Source organism: Rhineura floridana, chromosome 1, assembly GCF_030035675.1.
Source record: "Rhineura floridana isolate rRhiFlo1 chromosome 1, rRhiFlo1.hap2, whole genome shotgun sequence".
Lineage (NCBI taxonomy): Eukaryota > Metazoa > Chordata > Lepidosauria > Squamata > Rhineuridae > Rhineura > Rhineura floridana.
Window position 1 is genome coordinate 302,319,411 of NC_084480.1, and position 14,743 is coordinate 302,334,153.

General features: G+C 42.8%; 1 protein-coding gene and 1 non-coding gene across 2 annotated transcripts in view; one reads left to right on the forward strand and one right to left on the reverse strand.

Moving 5' to 3' along the window:
- TBC1D31 (TBC1 domain family member 31) overlaps positions 1–9,304 on the forward strand; it is a 46,942-nt gene extending 37,638 nt beyond the window's left edge. The window contains exons 19-22 of the mRNA XM_061605970.1: positions 587–781; positions 4,061–4,211; positions 5,250–5,381; positions 6,628–9,304. Coding sequence (XP_061461954.1) covers positions 587–781; positions 4,061–4,211; positions 5,250–5,381; positions 6,628–6,767 — 618 coding nt within the window. The 3' untranslated portion in view covers positions 6,768–9,304. The remainder of the gene's footprint in view (positions 1–586; positions 782–4,060; positions 4,212–5,249; positions 5,382–6,627) is intronic.
- A 3,812-nt stretch (positions 9,305–13,116) lies between these two features.
- TRNAM-CAU (transfer RNA methionine (anticodon CAU)) lies at positions 13,117–13,189 on the reverse strand. The gene has a single exon. It is a non-coding gene; the product is annotated as a tRNA-Met (tRNA).
- Between the last annotated feature and the right edge of the window lie 1,554 nt (positions 13,190–14,743).

The following is a 14,743-nucleotide window of genomic DNA, read 5'->3' on the forward strand; positions in this document are numbered from 1 at the left end:
GCTTGGAAAAGTTACTTTTTTTAAACTACAACTCCCATCAGCCCCAGCCAGCATGGCCACTGGATTGGGCTGATGGGAGTTGTAGTTCAAAAAAGTAACTTTTCCAAGCTCTGAGTTAGGGCTGCGCAGGCACACTGGCAAGAGCAGCAGGTAGGTTTTGCTGGTGCCCCGACAGAGTCCCGATCTTGGAGTCACCCCCTTGCTGCCCCACACCATCTGGGTAAACAGTTGCACTGCTGCCGTTGGGAGGACAGCTCTGTGCACCTATCGCACCAGTCATTCCTGTTCATATGTAGATCTCATCTACCAAGTGGATTACAGCTTATGCCTCAATCTTACAAAAAAAAATCTACACAATTTACTCACTCCTGCAAAATGCTTTCTATCTTACCTATCGAAATATAACCATTTATTAGTCATTTATCAATAAAAGCGGGAGGGAAGGATTGTTTTTCTGTAAAGCATCCCTTCTTGATTGTCTGTGGGCAATGTTCATCCATCCTCAGTGAGCTGGCAAGTGACTCTTTACAAGCTCAAAGGACTGTGTGCAAAATTAGCCTCTCCCTGATACAATTTGTGTCTCTAGCTGGTTGAAGAATGTTTGGCCAAAGCCGATCAAGAGCATGTTGACACGGACTGGCGAGCTCAGGTTCTGCACAAGCAAAGATGCAGTGACGTGGCTCGTGACATGCGCTATCAAGAGCTGGCAAAGCACCTCCGTAACAACAGAGCGGCAGAGGCAGAGCTGCTTGGCACAATGAAAGAGGAGGAGGCCAGAAAAGTGAGTGCTTAAAGGTTGCCCAAAGTTGATTAAAGGTTGATCGTGCCTCTGCTTGTATGTGTGTGGACACGTGTGTGTGTGTGTGTGTGTGGCTGGATCAAAGGGCATGGGGAGGGCCACTTCTTTGGCTGATGAACCACACACATCTAACCCATGTGTCTCAAAATGAATCTTGTGTGGTCCTAGCTGGGAGCATGTTACAGGTGCAGGGCAAAAGATACACTGAAAAGCCATCTGTCTGTGAGACAGAGCAATCGGATGTTCACTTGCCATTCCACCAGCTAATAATGTACTTTCTACACGATCACTGGGCAAACTGTTTGTGTGAATCCTCCTGCAGAGGCAGCCACGCATGTGCACATACCCAGCCACATGCCCTGTCGTGAGATCTGTTATATCTTCCTCCTTGTGCTGTCTAACCTAGCAGTGTGGAGGATTGTACTCTCTCCTGGTAAAGAGGGCTCCCTGTTCTGACCTGTAGAGAAAGTTTAAATCTGTGCCTAATTGCCACTAGGAGGGATGGAATCTGCTTGTCGGTGCTTGTTCGATTTCATTTCAAGACAATTATTTTTACGCTATTCTTTGCTTATACTTTTCCAGTTTTTTCCTCTCCTGAAAAATATCGGTATCATTAACAGTGTTTTCCTTTCGGAAAGGAAAGCAGCTTTCCCTCTGCCCAGTGCCCATCCACCCATTCCCCTCCTTTTCCTCTTCCCCCTCCTCCTTCTGAATGGTATTGGATCCTCCCCCACTCCCCACACACACCTGGGAGAAAGCAAGGAATGGCTTTAATGGAAAGGGAACATCAGAGTTATCAATTTCACCTTACAAAGGCAAACTCACATGCTGATAAATTTCACCTTAGCAAAGCAAAGGAACAGGCTGGTCAGTTTAACATTAGCAAAGCAAAGTTCGATGCATGGTTTTTGTTTGTGTGTTTTAAATCCAGTGCCAGGAAAAGCCAGAGAAGTTCGCAGTATTCAGGATTGGTCTACAAAGTTAGTGAACCCCTGGACTATTGGGAAGTCTGGTGCCAAGTTCAATTTTAGCAAAATTCTTGCCCATCCCTAAGGCACTCATTTTTCTCAGTGGAGCCCCTAAAAGTACAGCAGGGATTTTAATATACCTTGGGTCCTAAGCTTTTAAGTAATTCCTTCTTGTTTGGGCTGCTAATGGTGTGTTGCTTGCTGTTTCTTCAAAATACAGCTGCCCGCTTGCTTGGTCTAGCCCAACCATGATCTTTGTTGGCATGCCTCGCCTTGAGTTCTCTGTATCAACTTCTTGTAGAAAACTCTGCTGTATTTCAAGGCCCTGGGTTGGACAACCAGACACATCCTCCTTCTCAGGGGCGGATGTTCTCTGCATCTGGTTAGGATGGGTGCAAAATTTGACCCTATTTACGCTACAAGCCTATCACAGTGATATACCACATTAGCTGTTCTGGCTTCCCCCAAAGGATCCTGAGCATTGTCATTGAGGATTGAGAACTGGACTAGGACCTGGAAGTCCATGGTTCAAATCTCTACTGGGTGACCTTGGGCCAGTCAAAATCTCTCAGCCTAACCCACCTCACAGGGCTGTTGTATGGATAAAAATGAGGAGAACGACGTACATGACCTTGACCTCCTTGAAGGAAAGGTGGGGTGTAAAGGTAATAATAAATAAAATAATAAAAATAAAATTCTCACTCGGAAACTCCTTATAACCTCCCACCACCTCTGTCATATAATGACCATTCTCAGGGTTCCATGTGGGCATGGAATGATTGTTAAACTGGTTTAAGGCTGTAGGGTGGATTTGCCTGTTGCCTGGAGTATGTACTGCCTGGAATTAGTGAATGAGGAGAGTTATATGGAGTGATGGTCATCTCCCATGTTCTCGGTGCCTCTCTCCCTGAGTTTGTCCTGTTCTAGGCACAGAATAATGCCCTTTATTTATTATTTTTTTATTATTTGATTTATATCCCGCCCCTCCCCCCAGCAGGAGCCCAGGGCGGCGAACAGAAACACTAAAAACACTTTAAAACATCATAAAAAGACCTCAAAATATATTAAAACAAAACAACACTAAAAACATTTTTTAAAGCTTTAAAAACATCTTTTTTAAAAAAAAAAAAAGGTTAAAAACATATTATTAAAGAAAACATATTAAAAGCAATTCTAACACAGACGCAGACCGCGACCTCTCTCTGTAGCTCGGCTAGTTAACCTTGGAAAGACCCAGAGAGCCACCTCAGAGCAGCTAAATTGTAGAGTGTACAGCCAGGATAGGGAACCTGTGGCCCTTGAGATGCTACTGGACTCCAGCTCCTATCATCCTTGACTATTGGTCATGCCAGCATAGGCTGATGGGAGTTGGGCCACCAGTTAGCCAACTCTGGTCTAGAAATTTGTTTACGACACTTGAAGGCAAAGAACTCTATCTCCCTTTTTTGATGATGGTAGGTCATTAAATTATTAACTGGTTTTAACCTTAGAATCTTTTGCCCAGGGGTGTGGTCATCCGGGGTCTCGGAGGGGTCTTAGGCCCTTACTTTTTTGGGAGCAGGGTCCCTATGTCTCCAGCATCCTCTGAGCCAATCAGCATGTAAGGGGAGCGTATTAGCCACTGAGAAGAGTCTTTCAACATACTGTCTTGTTCTTTTGCTGCTGATTGGAACCAATCACGGTGAGAGGAGATGAGACAGCCATTAAGAAGACTCTTCTTAGCAGCTAATACTCTCCCCTTTCATGCTGATTGGCTCCTAGGGAAGTCTGTTGTTGTGGGAGAAGGCATTAATGAGGATCTCATTCTCCAACCACCAGCAAAAAAGGGGTGGTGACGGCTTTGACTGACGCCAAGGGACATGGCACTTCTGAATTTGTCGCTACACTACTGCTTTTGCCCCTTTTGGGACCGGCGCCAGGTTTGCCATAGTGGGCTCTCTCCTTCTGTCACCTTGCAGTGATAGGCAGACTTTACTGCTGTCACCTGCCATTTTACTTTCCCCGCGATGCCTTGTGATGCTACATCAGGATCACAGAGGTATTATGGGGGAAGTAAAATGGCAGGTGCTTAGCCACAGCCTCTTGGGCTCCAGTGCTGCCCTAAGGAGTGCTGAACACCATTGGGCCTGGGTGGCTATTGCTGGCATGATGAGAGTGGGTCCTCCTGAATGCTCAGGCCATCAGCAACTGCCTAACGGTGCCAACCCCTGATACTGGCCGTGCCACTTCCTTCCTCTTTCTTTGCTCTTTTTTCTTAAATTAAATGTCCTGCTTTGTGCCTGTCTTGTTTCAGTGGGAGGAAGTCCTAGAAAAGCAAGAGCAGCTGGCAGCAGAGCAGGCTGTGACAGCTGCTTTGGATGCCAACAGGAAGCGCTTTCTGGAACGGGAAATGAACGATGCAATAGAATTGGCTGTCAAGCTCCAGGATGAAGATGGCTATTTTGGTGAGCACATGACCATTGGCCATGCTGGCTGGGGCCGATGTTGGAGTCCAGCAACATCTGGAGAGCCACAAGTCCCCCGTCCCTGAGATACAGTTTTGACCTTGGACCGGGCACACCCAATTTGGAATCCTCCCTGTCATGAATTTCACTGAGTGACCCTGAGCCTAGCTTTAGCCTTTCAAACCTGTCTCTAAGGGTTATTATGTGAATAAAGTTAGGTAACCCCCATTCACACCACCCTGAGTGCGCTGGAGGAAGTCTGTGCACCCTGAGTGCACTGGAGGAAGTCTTTCTTTAATTTGATAAAGGAATAACGGTAGTACATGAAAATCATGCTAATGTATATTGCGTTCGTTGTGCTCACTTTATCCATCTCACCATCGTTCTTTGCTTGGTTCTGTACAGACTAGGGGCTGGATAATCCCATTCATGGATCATCCTGCTTTGTAGCAAAGAGTTAGAATGAGACAATAGATAAGGTAGATTAGCTCTATTTCTGTGAGCCTCAAGGTTAGACTGATGTTATGGTGCCTATGTGGAGCTGCTCTTGAAAACTATTAAAAGGTCTCAGCTAGTGTAGGAATGTATCAAGGCAGTATGTGAAATCCATATTCTGTTCTTATAATGTTCACAACCCAATTCAGGGTAAAGATATAACCTAATAAAGCCTTAAAGAGTTTAGGGCCTACACACCTTGGAGAGGAGGCAACTGTCTCTTAAGCCTTGTCACTTTTTCTCACTTGAACAGATACTACCTTTTTGGCCATACGTAATTTTTAATTGATGGTTCGCTGCTCTGATTACTCAAAAAATGAAGAATGTGGATCATAAGTTTTAATTTTTCATAAGCTTTTGTGAAAAAAATCAAGCCTTTTCATATGCCAACTCCAAAAATGGCATGATTTTCATCATGGTACAAGATATAAAGTTTAGGTGACCTTGATTTAAGACTGATAAAAATAATCGCCCAAAGTGTGCCTAGCCCTGCTTGTAGCTTAGTGAGAACCATCCACCACTCCACTCGTCTACTTTCTGCAGAGAGACTACGTGATTTGAGAGCCTCACAGACTCTGCAAGGTTTGGAATTCCGCCAGTCTCCCAACAAGACTCAGTCGCGGCCTGGCAACGCCTGCTTAAATGATTCGTCGAGAGTGGATTCACCAACACATTGTAAGTGACTAAACAAAGTCTTCTGTGTTCCCTCTGAACAAACAAATGGCTCCTTCCACACCCTGCATATGAGGTTGGTTGGCTGGTGGCCAAATGGCTTGCTCTTACTGCCCAAATGTGGTGATCCAGCTTGATTTGCAGCAGGTAGCTCAAACCGTGTTATGAATTTTGTCCTCCTTACGTGTCTCCACACACTTGAAGCCAAAGGAGGGAGGTGGGGTCCAAGCGTTTAGAATTACGCCAGCAACGTTATGCTGTCTCACACTGAAACTTCTCTATCGTGTCTATAAGAGGACACTTATCCATAACTTCTCTCATAAAGTGCCAGGTTTCATTAGAAGCCTTTGGCAAGGGACTTGGTGAAATAAAACAAAACTGAGAATGCATTTGTAGAACATTTCTTCTCCTTGACAACCTCAAAGAGTTCCAGGTTAGTTCCAGAAGCCATGCTGATCTAAACTTTGAAGACAGGCTGGGGAACCGTTTGTCCACTAGTTGTTGCGGGCTACAGTTCACATCCTCCCAGTACATTGGCCATACTGGCTGGGGCTGATAGGAACTGGAGTCCAATAACATCTGGTTCCCACCCCTGCATTAAAAGATCATGTTCTCCCTCCGCTCTTCCAGGCAGCATGCCTCTGAATGCCAGTTTCTGGGAATCACAAGTGGAGCAAGCGCTGTTTGTGCTCAGGTGCTGCTTAGAATCATAGAATAGTAGCGTTGGAAGGGGCCTATAAGGCCATCAAGTCCAACCCCCTGCTCAATGCAGAAATCCAAATCAAAGCATTGCAGGCTTCCCATAGACATTGGATTGGCCACTGTGAGAACAGGATGCCGGAGTGGATGGGCCATTGGCCTGATCCAGCAAGGCTCTTCTTACATTTGCAATTACATTTTCCAGATAAATCGCAACTTTGTTGTTGTTATATGCCTTCAAGTTGATTACTACTTAGGGCAACCCTATGAATTTTTGGATGTATTCATAGGGTTTTCATGGTAAGAGGTATCATACTGGAGGTGGTTTACCATTGCCTTTCTCAGTATTCCCAAGCAGTCTCCCATCCAAATACTAACCAGGCCTGACCCTGCTTAGCTTCCAAGATTAGACATGATCCAGCATGTTCAGGGTAGTATGGCGGTAGGCTAAATCACAACTTAGCACTGCATTTATCTTGAAAAAGTTAAGTGTTCCACATGTTAAGCTTGTAACCCTTTGGGATTTTACTTCTCATCTTTCCTTTTTTAGTTTCTTTAGATCGAGGACGGCAAGATCTGGAATCTAGAGAGCGAGAATTGCTGGCGGAAGTGAGACTGCTTAGGCAAAAGCTCATGTCTCAGGCTCGAGCAAAGCATACCCCACCACCGGATGCGCAGTGGAGCAGCTGAAAGGACTCTTTCCAGCTGCAAATGGACTTTTTCACGAAGTAGCTGCATTTAAGAGATCAAAAGGACTGTTTTTAGACCATTTTATTCTAAATGTCTTTAGAGATATTTTTGTATATAAAAATAAAATATCAAACAAAGGTTGAGACTCTTTTGTAACAAATACTTAAAGTAAATGCACAAGTATTTTTAAAGAAAACATCAGCGTCAGCGGTACTGGTGTATCAAATCACCATGTAGCTCAAGTGTGGAGAACCTTTGGCCCCTCCAGATGTTGCTGAACTATACAATTCCCATCAGCCTTAGCAAAAGGCCAGTGGCCAGGGATGATGGAAGTTGTCGTTCTGCAACATCTGGAGGGTTAAAGGTTCCCTGCATCTGATGTAGCTCAAAAAGAGCCAGTATCTGTTTAACAGAAATGAGTCTGGTGACTTATTTCAGCTATAATTCTACCACAATGTCAATATTGTAGTTCTTGGAAGTAAGCTTATTTAGCCCTGTTGATTTTAAAAAGGGGTCTAGATCTGCACAAAGTCCAGTAGCCCCCTTAATGGATTGTATGTGTGATCTCTTGTATTTTATTTTTATGTCTTATATTTTATAAGTGTGACTACTGACAAAAGTAATGTTCACTGATGTCAAACGTAAGCCTATTACATAATGGGAAGGCACATTGTTACAGCCCTGTAACACACAGGAAATTGAGTGTTCTCCACTGTCAAAAGCTCCCTTCCTCTGGAAACTTGCATGCCAGGGAAAAGTTTGTTTGTAGGGTTGTTATTCAGCCATTCATTTTCTCTCCTTTATCCTGAAGAGGTACAGTCCTAGAAAGTCTGCACCACGACTTCCCAGGAGGATCCCTACGCCTGTGCAGCCTCTGAGACGAGCTCCGTCTTGGATGAAACTTATCCAGTTTAAATTCAGTCAGAAGGCTCTTTTCTGACTGGGAATAATTTCTTCCGGATAAGGAAGAAACGTGAGATTTCCCACACAGCTTTGCTTTGATTGTTGGAGTCTGGAATTTGTCAGAATTGTCTGTCTTCCAGCAGCTCAGCCAGAGCGAGGATTTTTATGCTAGCTCAGCTGGATAAGTGACCCGTTTTTTTTATACGGATTAACAGGCAAACATCCTCCTGTCTACATTCATCATTTTCTTATCTATACAGCTAAAGAGATTTGTCAAAGTAACAGCAATTGAGATAACCTAGGTGAGGTAAGACTTTCCTTTTTTTATTCACGGAACTAAGTGGGAAGAAAATATAAATAGCTTATCTTTTTTTTTATTGCAAAAAGCTGACATGGAAAATAGCATTTTAAAGATTACAACGGACGAGAGATTTCTGATTGGGAGAGATAAGAAATCTTTTTGATTTATAAGACTTTTGTGTAATATATGGCTGGGACTATTTTTCCTGATCTACTTTTTTTTTGACGAATCTGCTCATTCTCTCTGCTACTAGTTATTTGGACGCTGTGAACTAAAGCCGTTCTTACACTTCCGGGCAGATAAGAGATAAGGGCTGTCTAGCGTGTGACGTTAGTTGGTTGGAAAGATTAACTCCTTTGTAACTGGTTAAAGAAATAAGCTGCTCTTTGTTTGGGACATTGAAAATTGAAGGAGTTTTGTTCCTTTGGCTTTAAGAATGACAATTAAGCAGATCATGGATGTACAAGAAGGGACTTTATCTCTAGACATGTTTCAGAAAATAATGAATGGGATTAACTCAATAAAACAAGAACTGAGAAATAATAGACAAGCGTGGAGAATTGAATTTCATGAAATGAGACAGGAGCTGAAAGAAACTCAGGATTCTATGAGAAAGGAGAATAAAGATAGATCTGGAAAACAAAAAAAGGATGAAAGAGAAATTAAAGGCAAGGTTCAAACTATGGAGATTGGATTAATTATGGACATGAAAAAAGATTTGGATTTCCTGGCTGTGATGGATCCTGGAGACAAATATTACAGTTTGGAATTCAGTGCTGTCCCTGAAGGAATTGAAGAGATTGGAGATAAAGATATTATCGGTTCAAAAAAATTCCTGGACTGGAAGGATTTGATGGAACTTGAAATGGAGAAAGTTAACAGAATTAATCCCTGTTTTGTGTCAATGGAAAAACCTTCAAGAGATGTACTAGTGTATCATGTGGAAAAGAGGAACAGAGATGCGGCTTTGCAACAATACTTCAGTGATACGTTTGGATTTGATGGCAAGAAAATATCTGTGATGGAGGAAATTCCTATCAGACTTTTATTATATGACTACGACAGCAAGATTTTTGGGTGCGTAAAGATGGAAGATGGAAGATGGACCCAATATGGATAATGACAGAAGAGCGATTTAAAATTACTGGACTTAGTAGATTTGATGAGTTGGATTAATTGATATGTTTATTTAGTAAAAAAATTGATTGATATATATCTCAAGGATTGGAAACTTCTCTTTGACTTTTTGTGGAAGATTAAAATGATATGACGTTAATGAGATTTGAAACCAACTAAGATAACCGCTGGAGGAAGGTGATTTTATAATCTATGAAGAGATAGGTTTGTTATATATTATAGATTTATAGCTGAACTATGACAAATCGGAAGTCAATATTCTTTCTTTTTTATATATATATATATATATTTATTTTTGTATTGTACTAGTTATTGATTTGTGTTGTTTTCTTTTTGTATTGTTTTGGTTCTGAAAATTGGAATAAAAATTAATTGGGAAAAAAAAAGAAAGTCTGCACCACGTTTCTTCTGAATGTGTAGATTGTTAGACAGGAGCTTATTTTATTTTTCTGATAAGTAACGGGCCATTTACCATAGTGTTGATGTTGGGAGACTTTGTCTGCAGCCTAAGGTTATTTTCATAAAAGATGACTAAGAATGCCTTTTAGGCCAGAATGTGACTAAAAACATAAAATAACACCTTTGTAATTGAATGTACACTTTTGCCAATGTGGGCTTGAATTACAAACTCAAGGGAGAGAGAGAGAGAGAAATCCCTACTCTTTGTTTTATGTTTGTACTAATGGCCTAAATGTCTTCCCCTGGAACTGTACTGCTCGGTCAGTTCAAATTTTTTAATCACTCAAAGTGGGTCTACCCAGGTGTAGGACCCTGTTGGTACATAAAATTCCTTTGCTACCTTTTTTCCAAAGGTGCCATTTCACCTATTTCCCCCAACAGAGCAGCAGGGTTGCATGCAGCACAGGAAGCTCCCCTGCTACAATGTTTGGAAACTTGCTCCCATTATGGGGTCGTTACTTTTTTTGGTTTAAGATTTTTATTCTTTAACTCTTATCTCCCCCATTCCCAACTACAACCAACTTTCAGTATACATAACTGAATTTGATCACATTCATCTTGTCCTCCTCATTAGCTATATCTGATCATAAGCTCCTTGGAAATGGGGCCTGGTACTTTGACCATTGCCACACTGTAATGCTTGACATGCGCTGCTTCTGCAATCTAAACCGCGATATCCTGCCTGATCCCAAAGGTTGAGGATGGGTTACACATGGACACAATATGTAAAATAAAATAAAAACAGTAGTTAACAAAACAAAAGCAACTGAAAGGTGTTCTGCTTTGTCTTGCTCTCTTAAATCTGACTCTATCCCTTTGAGACTCTACCTCCACCGACAGCAGATTGTGCTTGAAATAAGTGTTTTATTATAGCCAGAAGAATAGGTTGTGCTGTGTTCTTGGTTGGGGTGAGGAGGGCACAACAGTTACTCTGGTTTGCAAATGGGTCCAGAAAGGTTGGCAACCCTGTTCTGGACAGAATCACAGGCTGGTTCTCCGTTTTAGATATGATGTGTGCTTGTTATCCCTCTGACCGAAAAGGGGGGGGGAAACTGAAGCTCCTAAAAGAAAATACATCTACAAGCAGAACAGAGAGCCACACACTTGGCTTTAAATCCATTTGCTTCAAGAGAACGACAAGACTCAGGTTCTTATTAATCTCTTCACAGGCTATGAATTCAAATGGGCCACATGAGCAATAAATGTAAATTGTACAATACGTTTCTGCACAACGCTCCTCTCTGTTCTCAGTCTAGACAAGCAAGAAGCACTATTAGAGTTCAGGAGCACATTCCAACCTGGCAAAAATATTCGGGGTGTGAAGTTAGACCAATAAAGTGCGTGGGTTGGAAGGGGAGAGGCAGTGGGTTCTGTGGTGAGTTGTGAGGGCCAGACAGAGTCCTGGAGGGCCACATTTGGCCCCCAGAGCTAAGGTTCCCCACCCCTATGCTATTGGGTTGTGGCCTGGGCTGCTGCCATTCAAATGTATTCATTTATAGAACTATTTGTATGCCAACTTTTAGGAAATAGCCCACCCAAGGTGTCTCAGAAAAGCACACCAATGTTAAAAAATTAACCATTTAAAACAAGCAATGCAACAAGTGTTTAAGAAAACAGAGGTTAGCTAGAGACTAGACCAGTGGTTTCCAGTTCCCCCCCCCCATGGATCACTTGAAAGGACCACTTCATGGTTTTTCATAGAATAGTACACTTGGAAGGGATGTATAAGGCCATCAAGTCCCGCCCCCTGCTCAATGCAGGAATCCAAATTAAAGCATACCCAACCACTGCCTCTTGAATGCCTCCAGAGTTGGAGAGCCCACCACCTCCCTAGGACATTGGTTTCATTGTGCTGCTCTAACAGGAAGTTTTTCCTGATGTTCAGACGAAATCTGTCTTCCTGTAACTTGAGTCCACTATTCCATGTCCTGCACTCTGGGATGATCGAGAAGGGATCCTTGCCCTCATCTGTGTGACAACCTTTCAAATACTTAAAGTGTGCGATCATATCTCCCCTCAGTCTTCTCAAGGCTCCACAGGCCCAATTCTTTCAGTCTCTCCTCATAGGGCTTTGATTCCAGTCCCCTCATCTAAACCTATTCGAGTTTGTCTGCATTCTTCAAAAAGTGTGGTGTCCAGAACTGGATGCAGTACTCAAGGTGAAGTCTAACCAGTGCCAAATAGAGGGGAAGTGATTTGGAAACTATACTCCTGTTAATGCAGCCTAAAATAGCATTTGCCTTTTTTGCAGCCACATTGCATTGTTGACTCATATTCAGCTTGTGATGAATAACACTTCCAAGATCCTTCTCCCATGTAGTATTGCTGAGCCAGGTACATATTTGGTTTCTTTTTCCTAGGTGTAGAACTTTGCACTTAAATTTCATTCTGCTGTTTTCAGCCCAATGCTCCAGCCTATTAAGATCTCTTTGAATTTTGTTTCTGTCTTCCAGGGTATTAGCTATCCCTCCCAATTATTTATCACGTACAAATCTGATAATCATTCTCTGCACCTCCTCATCCAAGTCATTGATAAAAATGTTGAAGAGCACCAGGCCCACGAACCAGGCCATGTTGTCTTGCAGGGGTGTGTGGCATGTTGTATAATTTTTAATTTGTATTATTCCTTGTCTTTCTTACCTTGTTGTTCTATTGTATTACATTTTGCATTCCATAGAATTCAAATTGTAATACAAGAAAATGCAACATAAGACAGAAAATAAACAATAAAAATACAATTAAAATAAATATGAATATTTCATGCATACATGCCAAGGAGTGGACCACTTAAATGGAGATCATGGACCACTGGTCTCCATGGACCACCGCTTAGGAACCCCTGGAATAGAATGCAACCATGGTTTGGGTGGGGACAAATGAAAACACTTTAGAAGTGGTCTCTTTGAAGGACTGGAGATGGTTGGGTGATTGATGGGCAGTGTGGCATTTTAAATAATGCCAGTTTCTCTCCAAAGATGCATAGACAGCATGTAGCCAGGATGCATTTAAAATTAAGTCTGTAATCCTTTATCCAGGGTGTACGCTCCGTCATACTAATCGGGGCTCACTTCTGAGTAGACATATACAGGATTGTACTGAATGCAAATCACATTAACAGCGCGATCCTATTCATGTTTACTTACTTAGAAGGAAGTCTCGCCAAGGGAGCATGCACATAGTGAGTAAACATGCTCATTTCCAGGTAAATGTGCCTAGTTGTTTGGAAGTCGTATTGAACTCCATGCGATTTACTTTCTCCGCAAACGTGCATAGGCTGGGGCTGCGTGAATCTAACACATTTTAGTTGATTAAATAAGGCGTGATTAGAGCGCTCTCTCCCCATAAATCCAAGCAGTTTGCTGTCTTGACTTGTCCGGTATTTTTCTCTACAGTTTTGATCCACTGCAGTCTTCAATCTAAGTCAGTTTTGGTGCATTCGGGGAGATTCACAGGCCGCCCTAAAAACTGAGATTTTGGGGAACAGAGTGCTAGCAGTCATTAAAGCCTTTAAAAGCAAGATTATGAAAGGGAACTGGAAAAAAGTTCCGCTGCCCCGTGTGAGGATCGAACTCACGACCTTCAGATTATGAGACTGACGCGCTGCCTACTGCGCTAACGAGGCGCATTGAAAGGTTTTCAACAAATGTCCTTATGAAACAGAAACTGAGCTCCTGATTTCTATCCCCTGCGAAACTGGGGCTGGTACTGCCTACTCCTTAAGTTTGAGATCTTAACATAGTAGTGCTCGAGGATGGGGAAATCTTGGGTCTGCTTCGCTCGTCTTTTCCACTGCAAAGAAATCAGTACTCTATTGAGAAAATGTCTCCAGAGGCAGAGATGATCTCACCGTCTCCCCTCCAAACCCAAGACCCTCTCCCACTGATAGCAAAGGATAGCCCTGGAATTAATATATATGTAAAATCCTGCAGATTTCTTTCTGCTCTAAACTGTGATTAGACCCTTTAGCAAAATAGTCCTGGACCAGACGGAAGCAAATGAACGCAGGGCTCCTCTAGATACATTGGCGGCTGGTGGCTCCATGGCAGTGCCTTGAATAGCTTCTTGAAAGTTCAGACTAAAACCCGGCGCAGATTCCACTGCCCACTGACATGGAGCCACCGGCTACCACTGTCTAGATAACAGCATAAGCATTGCTTTTGCTGGATCAGACCGCGAGTCCACCTGGTCCTGCATGCAATTGCAATGGGCAGCCAGATGCTGTCCAAGAAGCCCACGAGCAGGGTGTGAAGGCTGCAGGATCTCATACTGTTTGCCCCAGCAACTGGAATTCAAAGGTAGACTGCCTCTGGGTGAGGAGGGTCCATTTAGCGAATAGTCACTGTCAGCCTGATCTTACATGAATTTGCCCAATTCCCTTTTAAAGTAGAGTAAACTATACATATTCAGGAATGCTATTTGCGCGCTGGTAAAATGTTTCCTTTTCCCATTCCTGAATGTACAGCAATTTAGCTTAAGTGGATGAAGCCCAGTTCTGATAGGAGATACCAGAGAGAAAATTCCTCCTCCTCCACCACCATCCTTATTATCACCCTAATTTTAAAATGTTTTCAGATGTGCTTAATTTTTACATGTTTTTAGATGTGCTTAATATTTTTACACCTTTTAAATATTTTTATAAATTGCATTGTTTTCTGCTTTGTTGCTTGCTGCCCTGGGCTTCTTTGGGAGGAAGGGCAGGAGAGAATTTGCAACTACAATTCTGCTTTTCTGCCCCATAACGAGCCTCCAAGGCTGCTGCCAATAAGTGAAAGTAATACTTATCCTGTCTATTAAGCCAAAGCCGTGGTGACTTATGAAGGCTCTGGCAGAAACATTAATTGGGAATGAGCACTCCTCGGGCCTTAGAGAAGAGGTAGAGAGCCTGAAGGTGCCCCATGTATTGCTGGACTGCAATTCCCATCATTCCTGGGGACTGGCCATGCTGGCTGGCGCTGCTAAGCTTGCTTAACATCTTCTCTTTTGGGACTCACCCGTACTTTGGAATCAAGAGAGAGAGAGAGAGAGAGAGAGAGAGATTGTTGGGACAATTTGCCTTAGGTTCTGAGGGTTGTGTGTGTCCTCATTAACAAATTATGCTCTTGACAAAAGAAAGTTTGTAACATAGCAATTCCAGGTGCTTGATCTGGGTGCTCGAGTTGCAAGCGGAGAATTTTTG